The sequence below is a fragment of the Musa acuminata genome, chromosome BXJ1-8 (genome assembly GCF_036884655.1).
Source record: "Musa acuminata AAA Group cultivar baxijiao chromosome BXJ1-8, Cavendish_Baxijiao_AAA, whole genome shotgun sequence".
NCBI lineage: Eukaryota > Viridiplantae > Streptophyta > Magnoliopsida > Zingiberales > Musaceae > Musa > Musa acuminata.
The window spans coordinates 20038241-20058354 of NC_088334.1; the positions used below are offsets into that span (position 1 = coordinate 20038241).

General features: G+C 35.4%; 1 protein-coding gene and 1 long non-coding RNA gene across 6 annotated transcripts; one reads left to right on the forward strand and one right to left on the reverse strand.

Moving 5' to 3' along the window:
* Positions 1–13937: 13937 nt before the first annotated feature.
* On the reverse strand, positions 13938–16018 carry LOC135587667 (uncharacterized). Of its 5 annotated transcripts, XR_010475947.1 has the most exons (4): positions 15318–16018; positions 15091–15151; positions 14867–15015; positions 13938–14786 (listed from the first exon to the last, which is right to left on the reverse strand). It is a non-coding gene; the product is annotated as an uncharacterized LOC135587667 (long non-coding RNA). The 5 variants fall into 5 exon arrangements; XR_010475948.1 differs by having other exon boundaries at positions 14867–15751; positions 15834–16018; XR_010475945.1 differs by having other exon boundaries at positions 14867–15466; positions 15553–16018.
* Positions 16019–16045: 27 nt separating this feature from the next.
* On the forward strand, positions 16046–18225 carry LOC135587666 (alpha-1,3-arabinosyltransferase XAT3-like). Its single transcript, XM_065079306.1, has 3 exons — positions 16046–16218; positions 16299–16385; positions 16772–18225. Exons 1-3 carry the CDS (start codon positions 16089–16091, stop codon positions 17971–17973), a joined length of 1419 nt encoding a protein of 472 aa, XP_064935378.1. The 5' UTR covers positions 16046–16088; the 3' UTR covers positions 17974–18225.
* The last annotated feature ends 1889 nt before the right edge of the window (positions 18226–20114 follow it).

Below are 20114 nucleotides of genomic sequence, written 5' to 3' on the forward strand. Positions count from 1 at the left end.
CTTAATGAAGGAAGAATTTTTATAATTTTTTTTTATGAGATGAACACTTGCAAGAGTGAGGATTTGATTTTACATGAATATCTTGATCCTTGTGAAAATTGAAGCATGATTTAATGAAACTCTTTTATCATTTTTGACTTGATTCAAATCATTTCACAAAGTTGGTTCTCAGTGGATTTTCCTCCTTACTCTCCTTCTTTATGCAAAGTTTTGATGAAAAATAAAAAGGGAGAAGTTGATGGAAGCTATCTCTTTAAATGTTTATAACTTTTAATGTGAGAACTTTTGAATGATACCATTTCATGAATGCTTGAAATATGACTAGTATCGTCAAATACAAATTGAAATGTGGCATGAATTTTTATCACATTTGTATTGTTGAATTGTTCTCCTTTTTGTTGATGACAAAGGGGGAGAAATAATACTAAAATATGGTAAATTGATGACAAATGTATGCAATGTATTTCATCATATATACTTGAAATATTTGCTTGATAAATTTCTTTCATTATGATAAGATATCTAGAGCTTAACTTGTAATTTTACAATGGCTATCTTGCCATAGAATGATGAATTGCTATCTTTGTCATCTTTCATATTTGAAATATCACAACTTGAAAATGGATGTCATGCCTTGGCATCATATTTTGAGAATGTTAGATCATGATAGGAATCATGATGTCATGTTGATAAGTTTAATGAATTTAATTTATCGGTTTGATTTTTGAATTCAAAAGCTTTGAATTCAAGAATGTCATTTCTTAAGTATGGCATATAGATAGGGGGAGTTAAGTTTAACTCCATCATCAATTGATTATCATCATCAAAAAGGGAGAGATTGTTGAATCTCGGATTTTGATGATGATGTCAATTATAATTTGTTTGATCTAATCTATATGTTGAGAAAAGTATGTAGGATTAACTACAATAGTAGTAAGACATAAAGCGGGTGTTGTGCTGGAGTCAAGATTGAGATCACGTTGGGAGTTTGAGAGTTCGTCAAAAGTCCGGACGTTCGTCGGAAGTTCTGCCAGAACCAACCGAGAAGTCCAGAAGCTTGCCAAAGAAGCTCATCGAAACTTTCCAAGAAGATCATCGTAAAGTCTAGGAGCTTGCTAGGAGTCCGTTAGAGCATTGCCGAGAGTTTATCAGATGTTCGTCGGAAGTACGTCGGAAGCTCGTCGAAAGAGCAATTGACACACCGGAACAAGAAGAGTTGTGATCATGTCTTAATTATTGTAGTTAGAGCGTAAATTAAGTTAGGATTAGGAGGTTATCCCACTAACTTAATTAGAGGCAAATTGGGCCCTTAATAGGGCAGATTTGGGCCGGATTGAACAGCTCAATCAACCCTTGAAAACATGGCCGGCGATGGCACCGCCCAAAAGACCCAGTCTCCCAAGTGGTCTGGGCGGTGGTACCGTCGGCAGTTATTGCTTCCAGCGGTGGTACCGCCCTTGTCAGGCGGTGTTACCGCCAAAGCTCAATCTCTAAGCTCTGTTAGGCAGTGGTACCGCCAGAGCTCAGTCTTTGAGCTCTGTCAGGTGGTGGTACCGTCCAGACTGAGCGATAGTACCATCCAGTGTCAGGCGGTGGTACCACCCAGTAATGGCGATGGTACCACCAGGATCCTGAAAATCCAGGATTAGACACTTTTTGGCTCCATTTTTGAAGCCATTAGGGCCTATAAAACCTCACCCATTTCTACATGAAATGGCACGAAAGCATTGAGATAATCTTGAGTTATTGGGGTGTATAAGTGTTGTAAACAAGTGTTGGAGTCCTCCTCCTCCCTTTCTAAGTTTTTAGATTATTCAAGAGAGGTGTGAGACTTGTAAGAGTTCTCTCCTAAACCTGTGAAAAGGAAAAAAGCGTTGTAAAATGTGGTTGGTCTTCACCTATTGAAGGAAGGCCTTTAGTGGACGCCGAAGACCTCGTCGGAGGGGGAATTCGAAAGTGGATGTAGGTCACGTTGATCGAACCACTCTAAATTCTGGTTTGCTTTTCATTAGTGCAATTTACTTTAATTGTAAATTATTTCATAGCAAACTGCTTCTCCTTCTCATCTTGCTTACACTCTCATACGTTTCAAGTTGCTATCCTTCCGATTCAGTTTTCATCGAACGTACGAAATATTTTATACGAAAATCGAAGAATTTTTCGCTGCACTAATTCAAACCCCTCCCCCCCCCCCCCCCCTCTAGTGTTGCTCTTGGTCCTAACACATGCATGATCATAACTTCTCATTTGTGTGCATCAAAATAATATCATGAGTATTTCATGCATTCATATCATCACATGAAGAATATCAAGAAGAATTAATTCAGTGATGAGATAAACACTTCATAAACATAAGAAATTGTATATAAAAATCATATCATGAAAGATAAAATATCAAAGATCATAAAGGATTAAGTCATGAATACTAAATTACATGATTTATCTTGACAACTCTCCCTTTTAGTAAATAACAAAAAGAAACATGGGAGTTCAAAAACAAGATCTTGATTCATAGAAAAATTTCAAGTATCAATATCGAGAATTCAAGATTATGATTAAGACATTCCTATAGCAAAAGATGTTATGAGAGAATACATAAACGATCTCGATTCATGTATAATATCTCTCAATTCATTATGAATCATACAAATTATAATTTCAAAAAATCATAATTCATTTGGATAGTAGATAGCAAAAAGAAACATCTAGGATAAAAGATCTCGATAGGGTAAATCTCAAGTTATAAATCTAAAAAAAAATCAAGATAAAGCTCATTCAAATTCGAATCATCAAATCAAAATCATTTTCAAGATATTCATAAAAGCATAATATATATGGATTCATTAATCTTTTATCGAAAAATCAATAAGATAGAGATGGAAAATGTATTCCTTTTTTTATGTGTTTCATTTTAAGTTGTTTGTTCCATACAAGCATACTTTTGTCTTTTTATGCCAAATAAAAACATGCATCAACGTTTATGATCGAAAAGTAAATTTCGTTATAAAAACCATCAAGACCAAAAAGGTAGAACACATTAAACAAGGCTTCTTCAAACAAGAGATTTGATTCATCATTTTAATTCTAATGATAATATATTTTTCTTTTTATATGTTTCATTTTAAGTGATTGATTTCATATAAGTATGCTCAAGTTTTTTTTTTTTTTTTGTCGTATGAAAACCATACATCATAGTTTAGAACCAAAAGAGCAAATCTCCTCATAGAAATCATCAAGATCAATAAATCATAAATTGCCTAAAAATCATCATTACTTCAAATTATCATGCATAATTAAATATAAAATTGTTAGGCATGATACTTACATTATTTCATATAAGCATACCTTTTTTATTTATACCAAATCAAAACATGCATCATTTTTAAACCGAAAAATTAACTTTCATTACGGTAAAAACCAATAAGCCATAAATTACAAGAATTATCATGCATAATTTTGAAAGATAAACTCATTAAGCATAATCATCAAACATGGTTTCATAAGGCATCTTTTAATCAAAATCGAAAAGCTATATGGAATCATCAAAATACATATTCTTGCTTCTTAAACACATACATAAGATTAAATTTACTAGCTGTACAATCATTAGATTTATATCTAACATTTTTTTACATTATCATAAAACATGCAATTGTCATGATCTTTTCCAAAATTACTAGAAAGATAAGCATGATCCTTTTAACATTTTCATTCATCTTTAAACATGCAATTCAAAAAAAAATTTATATAATTTTTTTAAACTAAATTAAAAATAACTTATGAAAAATATCAAGTAATTTCAAAGTAAACTAAGGGGATTTTGATTACCTCGTCGTTGAAAGCCGTTAAGACGTAGTTTGCCACCTCGCCTTTGTTGATTTTCTCCTCATCTTTGGATGAGCTCGATTTATCCCAAAGTGCTTCCTTCTTCTTGCGATCATTGCAAGTAGTTACGTTCTTTTTAAGTTCATTTTTGTTCTTCAATTCTTGTTTCATGAATTTTTTAAATTTCATAGTGAAGAGTTCAAGTTCACCATCACTTGAGCTTATGCTCGAGTGGTCTACAATTGTTTTAAGTTCGAAATCCTTCCTGTTCTTTGGAAGGTTGTTCTTATGTTCGTTTTATGCCATACAACTCATTTCATAGGTTGTTAAAGACCCGATAAGTTCTTCGAGTGGAAACTTGTTTAAGTCTTTTGCCTCTTGTATGGTAATTACTTTTGAATCCCAATTCTTATGAAGAGAACGTAAAATTTTGTTTACAAGTTCAAAATCAGAAAAACTTTTACCAAGTGCTTTTAAACCATTGATGACATCCGTAAAACGGGTGTACATATCTCCAATGGTTTCACTTTATTTCATATGAAACAATTCAAAATCATGCATCAAAAAGTTGATTTTCGAATCTTTAATTTTTCTAGTACCTTCATGTGTGATTTCAAGAGTATGCCAAATGTCAAAAGTCGTTTCGCAAGTAGAAACTTGATTGAATTCATTTTTATCTAAGGCACAAAATATAGCATTCATAGCTCTAGTATTTAAAGAAAAAGTCTTCTTCTCCAAATCATTCTAATAGTTTATTGGAAGAGAAGACCTTCGAAAATCGCTTTTGATAATATTCCATAAATTCAAATCCAAAGAAAGCAAGAAAACTCTTATTCGAGTTTTCCAATATGTATAGTCCGTCCCATTGAACAAGGGAAGATGAATGAGAAAGTGGCCCTCTTGAAAGCCGAAAAGAGTCATTTCTCTTGGGTGTTAAACCAAATGAGAAATACGTGGCTCTGATACCAACCGTTAGGAATAAATCGATACTAAGAGGGGGAGGGTGAATTAGTACAACGGATAAAAACGTCAGTTTTGTAAAATCTTCGTTCGTCGAAAATCGATCTCGGAAAGTATTTAACTTTAAAGCATTTTCAAGAATGTAATGAGCAAATAAAGTAAGTAAATCAGTTTACAATTTGAGAATTAAAAGCAAAACAAGAATGCAAACCGATTTATAGTAGTTCGGTCATCGTGACCTACATCCACTCCACCGATTCCTCTTCCGTCGAAGCCACCAGCATCCACTATTGATCTTCCTTTAATAGGCGAAGATCAACCTCCTTCTTACACCCCTCTTCTCCTTTTCATAGGTTTCGGAGATAACCTTTACAAGCACTCACTCCTCTCTCAAACTATTATAACACTTAGACTAGAAGAGGAGGATTCTCACAAGAGATTACTATAGTGTTTTTCCCTTTCTGAATTCTCTATGCTTGTATATTTTAACCAGGGATGAGAGGAGTATTTATAGGCCTTAAGTTGATTCAAACTTGGAGCCTAAAAAGATCTCATCTTGGGTTTCTCGAGTCCTAGAGGTACCATCGCCTGTGTTGGGTGGTACCACCGCCTATAACACTAACACTAGGCCTGATTCCCGAATTTTCGGCCCGAAGCCTTCTGCCAACACGTCGACCATTCCTCCGGTCCGACGTCCAATATTCTGACATGTTCACTTCGGCTCAACATCCGATTCCTCCTACTTTAATCAATTTGCCTCTCCTAATTGATGTTAGCCCTACATCACTCAAACGCATATCAAATCATAAACACTATCAATTGGTTTCATCATCAAAATCCGAGATTCAACAAATGTTCCCAAGTTAAGAAGAAATAATCAAAGAAAATGAAGGCACTCAAAGCAACGTGGGATGACTCGAGCGATTCCGAAGACGAAGAACAAAGCAACAAGGAAATCACCAACTATGCACTAATGGCTATCGGAGATGAGGTAAGTAATTCATTAAATATAAATTTATCTTTCAATGAGCTTTTAAGTTCTTTTCATGATTTGTTCAATGAATGTAGAATAATAAGCAAAAAGTTTAATTGTTTGAAAAAGGAGCATGCCCTTTTAAATACTGATAAACTTAAGCATGATAGTCCTTCATTGCCTCCATACAATAAGTGTGAACACTTAGAGGCACTTGAGAAGGAAAACTTGCTACTCAAAGAAACTTTTAAAAAGTTTAAGGTTGGTAACAAGTCTTTGAAAATGATCCTTGCCAATAAAGGTCACGTTTATAAAAGAGGCGGAATTGGATTTATGAGTATCTCTCAACAAAATCCTACCACCTTTGTTAAAGGCCCTACCTTGCATGTATCACCCCCCACCAAATGTAACTTTTGTTGTAAACTCGGACATGTTATTTATAAATGTCCATTTAAGAGATATAGTCCACATAAATTGATTTGGGTTCCTAAAGGAACCGTAAAGAACTCCATGCAAAATGATAAGTTGAGTAGATCAATTTTTTAGGAACTCCAAGTAAAATGGGTATCTAAAAGAAAACCCCCTTTCTTGTAGATGTGTCTACAATCACAATCTCTCTAATCAAAACAATAAAAGAAAGATCATTAGAATTAGAACTATCGGTTACAAAATGATTTTAATTGAAGATGCTTTATATTCAATGAAGTCATGATTGATAATGATGCAATAATTATTTAAAATCTTATGTTTTGGAATTATGTGTTACACAATTGATCTTGTTGATGGTTATAAAATCTTGGTTTTGGTTTTAAACAATGATGCATGTTTTTATTTGGCATAAAAGAAAAAGGCATGTTTGTATAAAATATATCACATAAATTGAAACTCATAAATAAGAGAGAATGCATTATTCTTGAAAATGTCTCTATCCCTAAAATCTTATCGATTTTTCAATAAGAAATTGATAAATCTATTTATGTCATTTTGAATCACTTGAAAGTGATTTTGATGATTTGTTGATTTGAATTTGGATGAGTTTCATCTAACCATGATTTTTATCTTGATTTCTCGATATTTATAACCTGAGATTTATGTTATATAAATCGAGATCTTTTATCCTCGATGTTTTTTTTTTTGCTATCTACTATCCAAATGAATCATAATTGGTATCATTGCTATGTTTCTTCTTGTTGTTTACTAAAGAGAAAAATTTTATAAATGAATTATGATTTTTAGGAATTATAATTTTTATGATTCATAATGAATTGAGAGATATTATACATGAATTGAGATCCTTTGTGTGTTCTCTCACGACTCCTTTTGCTATAAGAATGTCTTTATTTATATCATAATCTTGAATTCTCGATATTGATACTTGAAATCTTTCTATGAATCAAGATCTTGTTTTTGAACTCCCATGGTTCTTTTTTTTTTGCTATTTACTATGATTCTTCTTTTCTCTATTTGAGTCAACAAAAAAGAATCATAATTTTTTTCTTGTTTTTTTATATTTTATTACAACTTGACAGTTTTATTATGAATTAAGATTTTTCACAAATTATCCTCCTACAATTTTTCTTGGTATTCTCTAAAAAGGAGGGATGCATTCAAATTAACCATGATACATCACTAGACTTTTTGATGTTTATAATTTGAAGTTTATTATGTAAAATTATCTTGTATTTATGATTTGTATATCTCGTGATATGATTGAATCATTGTTGTAAAAAAAGGAAGGAAATTGTTAGCTTGCATATTGCATAAGAGAACAAAAAAAAGTGCTAGCTTGAATGATAAACTCATAAATGCATAAACTCTTCTTATACATTTTTTGGATCATGATCTTGATTTCTTGATTTTTGTGACTTATCAAGATTGTTTCCTATCATTCCTTCTATTTACGAAAGAAAAAAATTATCAAAAATGACACATGGTCTTTTGGTATTCATGAATTAATCTTTTATTTTTTATGATTAAAATATTGATAAAAATTTATCTTTATTGTTTATCCTTGTCATGATGTGAAATTTGATATAATGAGAAAAGTTTTGCACTATTGTAACCATCCCTTTTTTTTTTACAATGACAAAAGGGAGCAAAACTTACTATCATCTGAAAAGAGAAGCAAGAAGTGGTATCTTGCTAGATTTTTTTTTGTAACTCGAGTTTTCATTTTAAATAGAGATTGCTTTTTTCCTTCTAGTGATATTTATAAAAGAGAAGATTCAACTCATGGACTCTTGGTTCTTTCAACTTAATGTCTTATTTTTTCCATGAGTTCTTCTTCCTTCTATTTACAAGAAAAGGATTTGATTTATGAAGTTTATTCATAGATTTTTTATCCTTCATTTGATGCTTCTTTCTTATGAATTCTTCCTTACTCTTCTCATGAAAGAAGAATTTTTATGGACTTTTAGTATGTGATGATCACTTACAAGAATAAGGATTTGATTTTGTATAGACATCTTGATCCTTTTAATGAATCATTTCTCTTTGTTAAAATAGAATCTTAATTTGATGTAACTCATTTATTGTTTTGGATTTGACTTGATTCAAATCCTTTCATGAATTTGGTTCTTAATGAATTCCTCCCTTACTCTTCTTTCTCTTCTTCTTAATGAATTTGGTTCTTATTTTTTTATGAAAAAGGAAGAAAAAAACTTGCACATCTCAAGAAGAACCAAAAAGCTTTTGCACATCTAAAGTAAAAATTTTAGCTTATCCATTTTAAAAACAAAAAATAGTTATCATGCAAAGCTTTTGCTTACCTTCCCTTTTGGCTTGGATAAATTGGTGTGAAACTTGCTTTATTTTTTTAACACACTTGCATTATTTAATGGTTCTCCTTTTTGTTGATGACAAAGGGGGAGAAATGTGACAAATTAATGAGAAATTGACATTATGAATGTATCTTATTGTAAATACTTGAATGTTTTGTTAGTGCTTGAAATATGATTGGAATCGTCAAATACATCGCAACACATTGCAAATACTTGAAACATATCAAAATGTATTGCATATGCATCATATGTATCATAGATACTTGAAATAATGCTTAATAAATGTCTATCATAAGGTATCATGAGCTTAATTTCCTACTTACAATTGATATCATGTCTTGGATTGATGAATTGTCATCTTTGAAATTTGAATCTTGCTAAATTTTATATTTAAAATTCGTATCATACTTGAAAATGATGATTGTCTATCATCATTCTATATTGGACTTAAAAATGGATATCATGCCTTGACATCATTGGTATTGTGATAAATATGTAGTACCATATTTTGAGATGGTAAATCATGATTGGTATTATGATGTGCATGTCGACAAGTTTAAATGCATATAACTTATCGGTTTGATGCTTGAATTCCAAGGCCTTGAATTCAAGAGTGTCTTTTCTCAAATATGGCATATAGATAGGGGGAGCTAAGGTTAACTCCGTCATCAATTGATTGCCATCATAAAAAAGGGAGAGATTGTTGAATCTCAGATTTTGATGATAAAATCAATTGGTAAATTATTTAATTAAATCTATATGTTGAGAAAAGTGTACATGATTAACTACGATAGTGATCAAGGCATAAAGCAAAACAAAGTGTCAGAGTCAAGATCGAGATTTCGTTTGGAGTTCGAGAGTTCATCAGAAGTTCGAAGGTTTATCAGAAATGCTGTTAGAATTGATCGAGATGAAGCTCATCGAAACTCACCAAGAAGATCGTCGTGAAGTCTAGGAGCTTGGCGGAAGTCCATTAGAAGATTGTTGAGAGATCGTCAAAAGTCTACCGAAAAATCGTCAAAAGCTCATTGGAAGAAATCTAGACTTACCGGGATTATTTTGTTTAGTGTATGCCTTAAAAATCATAGTTAACACATAATTAGGGTTATGTTTGAGAGGTAATCACATTAACCCTGTTAAAGGCCAATTTGGCCCGTAAGTGGACTAGTTTGGGCCGATTTCAAGGCCAAACCAGGTTGCTAGATCCTATTTGACGATGGCACTGCCAGACTAGGGCAGTGGAACCACCCAGGGAGCGATCTCCCAAGTGGTTTGGGTGGTGGTACCGTCGGCAGTTATTACTATCAGGCGGTGGTATCGCTAGAGCTCAGTATCTAAGACTCTGTCAAGTGGTGGTACCGCCAAACTAGACAATGGTACCACCAAGTGTTAGAGTGTTAAACGGTGGTACCACCCAATACTGGCGATGGCACCACAGTACCTCAAAAACCAGGGATGAGACACTTTTTAACTCTAATTTTGAAGCCAATGGGGCCTATAAATACCCCACTCTTTTCTACATGAAAGGGTAACAAAGTAATATCTAAGTGTGAAAAATTCTTTAAGTGTTGGGGCATAAAAAGTGTTGTAAAAGTGTAAGAGTCCTCCTCCTCTTTCTCTTTAGCTTTGTAATTATCCAAGAAGAGGTGTGAGGCTTGTAAGGGTTATCTCCTAATCCCATAAAAAGGAGAAAGTACTGTAAAAAAGTGGTTGGTCTTCATATATTGAAGGAAGACCATTAGTAGATGCCGGTGATCTCGACGGACGAGGAATCGGAAGTGGATGTAGGTCACAACGACCGAACCACTATAAATTCCAGTGTGTTCTTTCCTTAATGCTTAGTCTCTTTACTATATTTTACTTTACTTCATTGCAAACTATCCAATCGCCTCTTCACTACTCACATGCAAACTTATTCGAGTCTAACTAATGGTTTTCGTCGAACTTAGAACTTCATTGAACGATATTTTTTGAAATCATTTAAATTGATCATTTTTATCTACTGTACTAATTCACCACCCCCCCCCCCCCCCCCCCCCTTCCCCCCCCCCTTAGTGTCGTTCTTGATCCTAACAACACCTAAAGGAATTTGCTCACAACTGACATCCTCTAGCTCGACCTTTAGTTCCACCCTAGTGTCAATTACATTCTTAGATATCTTGTACATCCACTATTTAAAAGTCTTCTTGCTTTCATTATTGAGATAAAAGATATTGACGTTTTTTCTTTAAAACCAATCAATACAAACTCAACTAAGGTTAAAATATTATCCTTTTCTTATTCCAATCAATGAAAGCATGATATTTAGACAACCAATCTATATCTAATATAATATCAAAATCATATATATTCAATATTATCATATCTATAATTAATTATTTGTTAACAATCTAAATTAGATAAGATCCCAATCCCATACTTGAATACATTATATGCATTGGTAGAATAATTATGCAATACATCACATCTAATGTTTTAGATGATTTGCTTAGTTTCTCTATGTAAGCTATTAATGCTAAAGAATATATGGTGCCAAAATCAATTAATGCATGCAAGAAAAATATCATAAATAAATATCTCACTTGAGATTACTAATAAGCTAGTTTTTGCTTCTATCTTGGTCATCACAAAGACTTCTCCGATACTCTTTTATATTATGAAGAGATTGTTATACAGTTCTCTACTAAATGTCTTGACTTTTCACATGAAAACATAATCATTTACCTTTAAGATATTCACCCATATAAAGCTTTCTATATTTATGGCAAGTGGGTCTTTGCGCCTAAGCTGGCGGAAAAGATTGGGACATCTGACCCACCATTTATTATGTAGGACATTTGGGTTAGCCCTATTGTTGTCCTTGACTTAGGTGTTATTTTTTTTTGTTATCCAAAATTTATTGTGAGGCCCTTTTGCTAAAATTAACATCCTTCCTTTGTATATCATTGTTGTGGTACATCAATTGGGCTTGAAAAACAATTTTCTGGACCTCCTTTATTTTCAAGGTCTTTTCCACTACTATGAAATAGGGAATATCTAAGGCCTTCATTATCTTTCCTTGGCATATCATAGTTATAGTGTATTTGTTGGGCTTGAAAAAATTTTTGCTTAGTCTCCTCTACCTTAAGGCCTTTTCCGCTACTATAAAATAGAAAATATTTGGGGTATTCATTATCATCTTCATATCCCGATAAATTTCTTCTCTAAGTCCATATAGAAATTAATCAACTCTCAAGGCATTTTTAACTCTTGAATATAATAAGCTCACTACATTGACTTGAATATGTATTTTTAAATGTCATTTTAAATTAGGTGAACTTAGATTGAACTCTATCCAATTGTTATGACCATAGATACAACAAAGAAAACAATCAATAAGAATATTGGAAAGTTATTTACATATATTGGAAAGAAGTTTGGGTGAATTCCTGTTTAGACTTTTTTTTTTCAGGAAAGTATCCTTGATTTCTAGAATTTTTTATCAATACCTTTTTTTTTTCGCCTAAAACCTAAAATATCCCTAGTCACCTATCTTTTTTTTTTTTTGTTTTTCCTATAAATTAATCCATAGGGTGAATGGGTCCAATTATAGTATTTTTACATTGTGTTATAATGTTTTTAATAATACTGTAATGTAATAAAAAATATATTTTTTATAAATTATGTAAAAAATATTATGTTTATAATATTTTACATATATTATAATATTTTTAGTAATAATAAAAAAATTATATTATATTACTTTTATATTATGTTATATTTTTTTGGTTTTATTAAAAATACTATATAATGTATTATATAGGGCATTTGGGTTAGCCCTATTGCTATCCTTGACTTAGGTTTTTTTTATTTTTGTTATCCAAAATCTATTGTGAGGCCTTGTTACTAAAATTAATATCCTTCCTTGGTATATCATTGTTACAGTACAACAATTAGGCTTGAAAATTTTTCTTTCTCGACCTCCTTTGCCTCCAAGGTCTTTTCCACTACTATGAAATAGGGAATATCTAAGACATTCATTATCTTCACATTCAATAAATTTTTGCTCTGAGTCCTTATAGAAATTGATCCACCCTTAAAGTATTAGTGATAATCATAAGGGATGTAAATCGTGATAACTCTTTAAACTTTTTAATATAATCCATCACAAAGACTTGATGAGATAGCCTCTACTTTTGTCTTGGTCATCACAAAGACTTTGCTTGGTACACTTTTTTTTGTTTTGATGAGATTATTTTGTAATTCCTTGCTAAATATCCTAGCTTTTCATATTGGAAACATAATCATTTTCTTTTAAGATATTCTTCTCATATGATGCTTCCTATATTCAAAGTAAGTGGGTCTCTACGCTTGAGCTAGCTTCAAAGATTAGGATGTTTTACCGACTTTTCCTTACGTAGGGCATTTGGGTTGCCCCTATCGCTATTTTTCACCTTGGTATCATTTTCTTTTAATGTCTAGAATCTATTATGGGGTCCTATTGCTAAAAATAATATCTTTCTTTAGCATATCATGGCTGTAGTGTATCTTTTGGGCTTGAAAAATTCTTTGCTTGGCTTCCTCTACCTCTAAGGACTTTTCCGCTACTATAAAATATAAAATATTTGAGGTATTCATTATCGTCTTTACATCCTAAAAAATTTCTTCTATGAGTCTTTATAGAAATCGATTGACTCTCAAGGCATTTTTAACTTTTGAATATAATTGGCTCATTACATTGACTTGAATATGTATTTTTAAATATCATTTAAAATTAAGTAAACTTAGATGGTAACTCTATCCAATGACTCATGACCATATATACACCAAAGAAAACAATAGACAAGAATACAAGCATATACTCTTAGGAAAGTCATTTACGTATATTGAAAAGAAGTTTTGGTGAATTCCCATTTAGACTTTTTTATTTTTGGGAAAGTATCCTTGATTTTTAGAATTTGTTATCAATACATTTTTTTTTGTCTAATACCTAGAATATCCCTAATCAACTACCCATTTTTTCTCATTTTCTAATAAATTAATCCATAAGGTGAATCAGTCCAATTATAGTATTTTTACATTATGTTATAATATTTTTTATAATACTGTAATGTAATAAAAATATATTTATTTATAAATTATGTAAAAAAATATTATGATTATAATATTTTATATAATATTATGATATTTTCAGTAATACTAAAAAATTAATATTATAGCATTTTATAATATGTTATAAGTTTTTTGGTTTTACTGAAAATACTATATAACATAGTATAAAAACATTATAATTGGATTGATTCACCGGTCCATCGAGAAAAATGAGAGAATAAAATAAAAATAAAATAGTTGAGGGTACTCCAGGTATTAAGTAAAAAAAATACTATTACCAAATTCTGAAAATAGTGGCACTTCCTGAGAAAAGCAAAAAAAAATTTATGGAATTCATCCAAAAATAATTTCTTGTAAGAACATTCTCTTGTACTTAAAAAAAAAAAAAACCTTGTCTCACGGTACAAATAATTAGTGATCATCCTGCCCTGACCATTGAACTTGGCCGAAACGCAGCTATTTTTTCATTAAGATAAGTTCAAAGGATGAGTTTGATGGCCAGCGTCTGCACGCGAACCACAATTTGGCATCAGATGTGCATCTCATAAAAGATGTTCGACGGGGCTGGCACAGTGTCCACTGAAGAATACTGCACCGCTTAAACTTTTTTGCGAGGCTCTTGTTCACAGTTATGAGCGTCCTGTGGCGCTGCTACCACTTCATCATGAATATGGATCTCTACACCTTTTTCTTCATGTCAGAGGAACATTTGAGGACACCACTCTCACTGGTTCTCAGTCCTGGCTGCTCATTCTGAGCTACTCCCTCTCCAACTGCAATAATCTTACTCGACCCAATGCGCAAGTCTTTTCGGAATAGGCAACACTTAAAAGCTGCTTTCTTTCCTTTTAAACTCCAGCCATTACGGAGCGCTGATGGAATAATTACCCATCTTTATCCCAGAGGGAGACAAAAGAGGGTAAAAGTGCACCCCAATTATAAGCCATCACCGTATGATAGTAGGGATAACCTGACGTGTCAAAAATTTCTCCCAACTGCTACCCAAATAAAGATGTTATAAGTGAAGGTCCATGAGAGCTTGTGGAGAACTACTCCGAAGGACCACATTCCAGCTCATCTACAGAATTCTTCTTGAACATCAAAGTTTTGGTAACATCTGGATTTACGAATTGGTATTCCAGTTCACTTTCGCTTACCTGTCAACCGCAAAAGCTATATATGACCATGAGACCTTGGAAAAGGAAGACAAGAAAGAAAGGTGAAATCAAAGCAGCACCTAGAGCATTCACTCTCAATAACTCTGACACGTTACTGTCGTTGAAGAAGACAAAATAGTTGCTATGGATGGTGTAGTCTGTCGTTGGCAGCTGATGTAGTAAACCACTCTAATCTTAAGAGTCTTGAAATGGCCAGTCGTGCTTTTCACTGAAGAGCCGAGGTTTAAAGTTGGAATAGCAAGAATGAATAGAGGTTAACCAAATACAAGAAAAATTCCAATACATTTGCTCCTCAAGGCGAGCATTCCGAATGATGAACTAGAAGAAATTAGTTGTCCGAGTCCCTACAAAACGACGCTGTCAAAAGTCTTCCTCAGCCAGCTGCTATACAATACGTTGAGATTTTTCGTGTTTGTATTTAATATAGAAATTAAACTTGCAACTAAGAATTAGTCGGATGATATCCGTTCAATAATTCTTTTGTGGAGAAACGAGAAGCATCATACTCACAGGCCTACGAAGGCATTCTATGCACCGACAAGTTTCGTGTTCAGCTCTAAACGTTGAAGTCTTCCCCTGTTAGCTCTGTCTTGCTACATCCTTTAATCGAAGTTTCCAAGCCGCCAGGCGAATGATTGCTCAGTCTCTTTTTCTTGTTCCTGCATTACGGATTTGAGGGGAATTATCATACTTGGACTAATACAATGTTCCATGAAATATGTAGTCTGTACATTTCTGGTCATACCCCCCGATATCAATTGTCTCGTATACTGCTCCCTAGTTGCAGATCCGCTGTTAGAATTTATACAACATGAAAGGTTCATTCTAGAGAGGATTAACATGACAACTACAGCCTCATTAGGAGAGTTTGACCAACTAAAATTGTGTATAGATTCGTAAGTCTTGCGTTGGATCTTTAAGTCGTCACTGTCACAGACGTTGTCCTGTCGGTATCAGTCAGAGAAAGACAATGAAGTCGGTGGACATTTGAACAGTGCAAAACTGAGGCTTGATGCAGGGGTTTACCAGAAGGTGAAAACGAGGAATTATACTGAACGAAATCGTCGCGGTGATGGTTAAGTCTCAGGTGAAAACAACCTCGACGCTGTCGGTGCGTCTTCCGATACTGTAGACGAGCGGCTGCCCATCGACTGGGTTGGAATGGGCTCCATGTGGTCGAGTAAGCCAATGAAGGAATTGAATCCCCTCCTCTCCTTGGTATAAAACTCGCAAGTCTGAAAGAGAAGGAACAAGAGGGAGTTGGGAAGAAAATAAGTAAAAATGAAGCCTCTCAGGACCTCCCCCAGGCCTGAGGCAAGGAGGACAGGAAATGCCTTCATCATAGCATCCATGCTTCTTTCTCTCTGCATCATCTCTCTTATCAAGGCTCGCTACTGTGCGGTTCCATTTGGTCAGTCCTTCACTTCAGATGCTGTCTTCCTTGACAGTTGCGGTCTTCTGTTCTTGAGAACACCGTTGCTCTTCTTGCAGGTAAGTTGCAGGAGTCTACCGAATTGGAACTAGCCATGGAAGCTCTAAGGATGGTGACAGCCAAGAGAGGCGACCCTGCTTCAAAAGGTAAGTTCATTAGCATAAGTCCTCGGAGAATTTAGATAGCTAGAAGAATAATATGAACTGCGAAGAAAGAAAAGATTATGAAACCTGGTTCATGTGGTGACAGGAGCAATTGTGCGAGTTAGTGATCTGCAAGAACTGAAATGTGGAACTTAGAGCGCTTACTGATCAATGATTCACAAAAAGATGTTCACCATTCATTCACTTGTTTGTGTCGGTTGCAAAACTGAGTGCAGTTAAAATGCCCTTAAAGCCACAAAAAGAACATAATTGTTGCTGAAACTCTTGAGGATTCTGATAGTTTGCCAAAACCTTTTCGGAGATGCCTACACTCATAACTTCCTTTCTTGTGAACCTAAATGGCATTGGTAAAAATTTTCTGATTGCAGGGGAAAAGGAAGAAATAGCTGCTATGGATCTCAAGAAACCATTATGTGTGGAAACAAGCCGGAGATCTGATGTTTGCGAGGCAGAAGGCGATGTGAGGGTGAAAGGAAGCTGGCAGACCATCTTTGTGCACCCTTCCCTGGCAAGCCAAGAATGGAAGATGAAACCTTATGCCCGTAAGCATGACCGGCCCGCTCTTGCTCACATCAAAGAATGGACAATTAAGCCGTTCCCAGATCAAGAACCAGCCCCGACCTGCACCGAGAACTATACAATCCCCGCGGTGGTGTTCTCGATCGGTGGGTACACCGGAAACCTCTTCCATGACTTCACCGACGTGCTGGTCCCCCTGTTCATCACCTCCCACCACTTCCATGGTGATGTCCAATTCGTCATCGCTGACGCAAAATCCTGGTGGCTGAGCAAGTTCAGCTTAATCCTCAAGCAGCTGTCCAAGTACGAGATCATCGACGCCGACAACGACCAAGACGTGGTGCGATGCTTCCCTCGAGTGATCATAGGACTCAACTTCCACAAGGAACTGGGCGTCGACCCTGCCAAGGCTCCAAACGGATACTCCATTATGGACTTCAAGGAGATGCTGAGGAAAGCGTACGGCCTAGAGAGGCCGACGGCGGAACCGTCGGGTGACCAATGGGACGTAAGGAGGAAGCCCAGGTTGCTGATCATATCTCGCAAGAGCTCGAGAGTGTTCTTGAACGAGAGGGGGATGTCGGACATGGCCATGAGTCTTGGATTCGACGTGAGGATCGCCGACCCCGATGTAGCCACCGACTTGGGCAAGTTCGCGAGGCTGGTGAACTCCGCCGACGTGATGATCGGAGTCCATGGCGCCGGGCTCACCAACATCGTCTTCCTCCCTGCAGGGGCTGTGCTCATCCAGGTTGTTCCCATGGGCAACCTGGAGTGGCTGGCAAGAGACACCTTCGAGAATCCATCACCAGATATGCAGCTCAGGTACTTGGACTACCGCATCCAAGCGGATGAGAGCACGCTTAGTGACCAATACCCGAAAGATCACCCTGTGTTCACAGATCCCCAATCAATCCACAAGAAAGGCTGGAATGAGCTGAGCAGAACATACTTGGAGAACCAAGATGTGAAGCCTCATCTGGGCAGGCTGAGGATCACATTGTTAGAGGCTCTCAACACATTGTCGCACAGCCGCAAGATGACTCAGTGATTGCTTCCACCTGGAATCCGTTGTTCGCTTTCTTTTTCTTTCAGAAACATAACCCATCATCTTGTTGCAAGAAAGACGGATGGATAGGTCGGTATATAGCTAGATAGATGCATGGCTGGATAGATAATATTGTGCTGCTATAGGGAAGTATAGTGATGCTTACACCTTGTGATTACAAACAACGAGTGTACTGGAGAAAAGAAAGATCAACGCCAGAATAGTTTGAATATGATGCAGAGTAGTATTACTTTATATTTTATGTTACAATAGCTCCATCACTTAATACGTCTGCCTCATTTCCAGTCTGATTACAAATACTGTGCTATATTTTTAATGTTTTCCTTCTTCTTTTTACCTTAATAAAAGGAAATTAAATTATATGCGATTGGTAAAAGATGAATTTTGCTGGATAATGCAACAAGTAATTGTCCTAAAACGGAGTCTCTCTCCTGCTTCAGGGTTACCACTATTAGAATATATTAGAACAGGATTCTTGTCTCTCTTTGTGCTGGAAAAAAAGAAAACAGGGGAGACGCTGAAGAAAATAATTTGGTGCATCGATCTATTCCTTGTCGTTCTTCGGAAATGAACATTGTTATCACCATTCTCGAAAGGGTCTTGATCACATTCGCAAGATTGATGACCCATGAATTCCTGTATCTGTAATGGTGGAAAACATATATACTTGTATTTCTTTGTGATTTAGACAAGTGTTACGACGTCGGTACAGGAGCCATGGCAGCAAGAAATGCCAAATAGCTGAATTCCCAGTAGAAGGTCAATCAATAACCGTCCGCGGTACAAGAGACAGGTCGCCTCAGTGTGGACCCCCTCCTTTTACTAGGACTAGTTTGGTGTTGTGGAGCTATCAGAGATGAACAGAGGCCACAAGCCAACGCCATCGAAGAGTCCACCTCTGGGGTGAGTATCCATCAAGATCTAAACCAGAGGATCGAATACGCTAACCAAACTGCGGGCTGCATGTGATCCTCTTGAACATATCTACCACCCAAGTAGCAGAGGCTGCTGTTGGTCAGCAGCACGATCATGCCCACCACTTAAAAGAACATATAAGACATTCATGATTACTTTTTTGATACGATACTGGGACTGCTACGAACTTTGCATGATAGAGTTACATATTCCACGTGAGATCAAATCAGGCATCACATTTCAGTCGGTAGTCCCGTCACTTTCTTATATTTCCGGCAATTGTTTCTCTCCTGCTTTCTGCAAGCATGCCACACCACACATTAGCGAAGAAGAAAATTATGCAGCTTCTTTCCCATTACATGGCATTCTCTTGCTCTTATTTCTGGACACATACGCGGGCCACTCAAGTGTAGTATGAAGGATTTCCTGTAACTCCAAGGAATATGTGGAATGCATGGCATCTAGTATCAGCAGGTGAAGGTAATGGAGTAAGACATCCGCCGGCCCCCGATACAGTACTATAACATCCAAGTTAGAGCGAGTTGGAGACTATTAAGGGCTAAGGAGATGATATATATACGTTGTCACATGCCAAACAAAATAAAAAGAAAACAAGAAGTGATTCCTTTGCAGAAGGAATATTGCTAGAATCATTAATGCACATGACAACTATACTTATACCATGGGGCATCGATAATTTGATCAGTGAGCAATGATGTCACACACGAACATATTTTTCAATGTCTCGTTTTATTATAGTTACACAACGATAGAAGAAGACACGAGGAAGCACTGTGCCGACGCAAACCAGTCATAACTTGGATCTACTGATTATAAAACACCGAAAATTGAGATGACGTCTCTTGTTGGACTATCTATGGAAGATTTCCCTGCTCCGAGGGAGATGTGTGAATGGAGTTGGTTGTGTCTACATTCCACGTCATAGTTGGGATATGATTCTTGTCATGTAATGGTACAGTCAATTAGCTGTCAAGGAGGAATGACCGAGGAGAATATTAGTTGGACTTGATGGCGTTGTTGCCATTATTATTGGTAGTTAGATCTCATACAAGCAGCCCCGTTCAAATCACAACATACAAAAAATTCCAAGGTATGCCAACGCTTCCTGCCAAGAGTAGAAGAAACTTGAGTTCTTGTCTGATTTGCAAGCTAATTCACTGATTCATTGCTTATATAGAAGATATGAT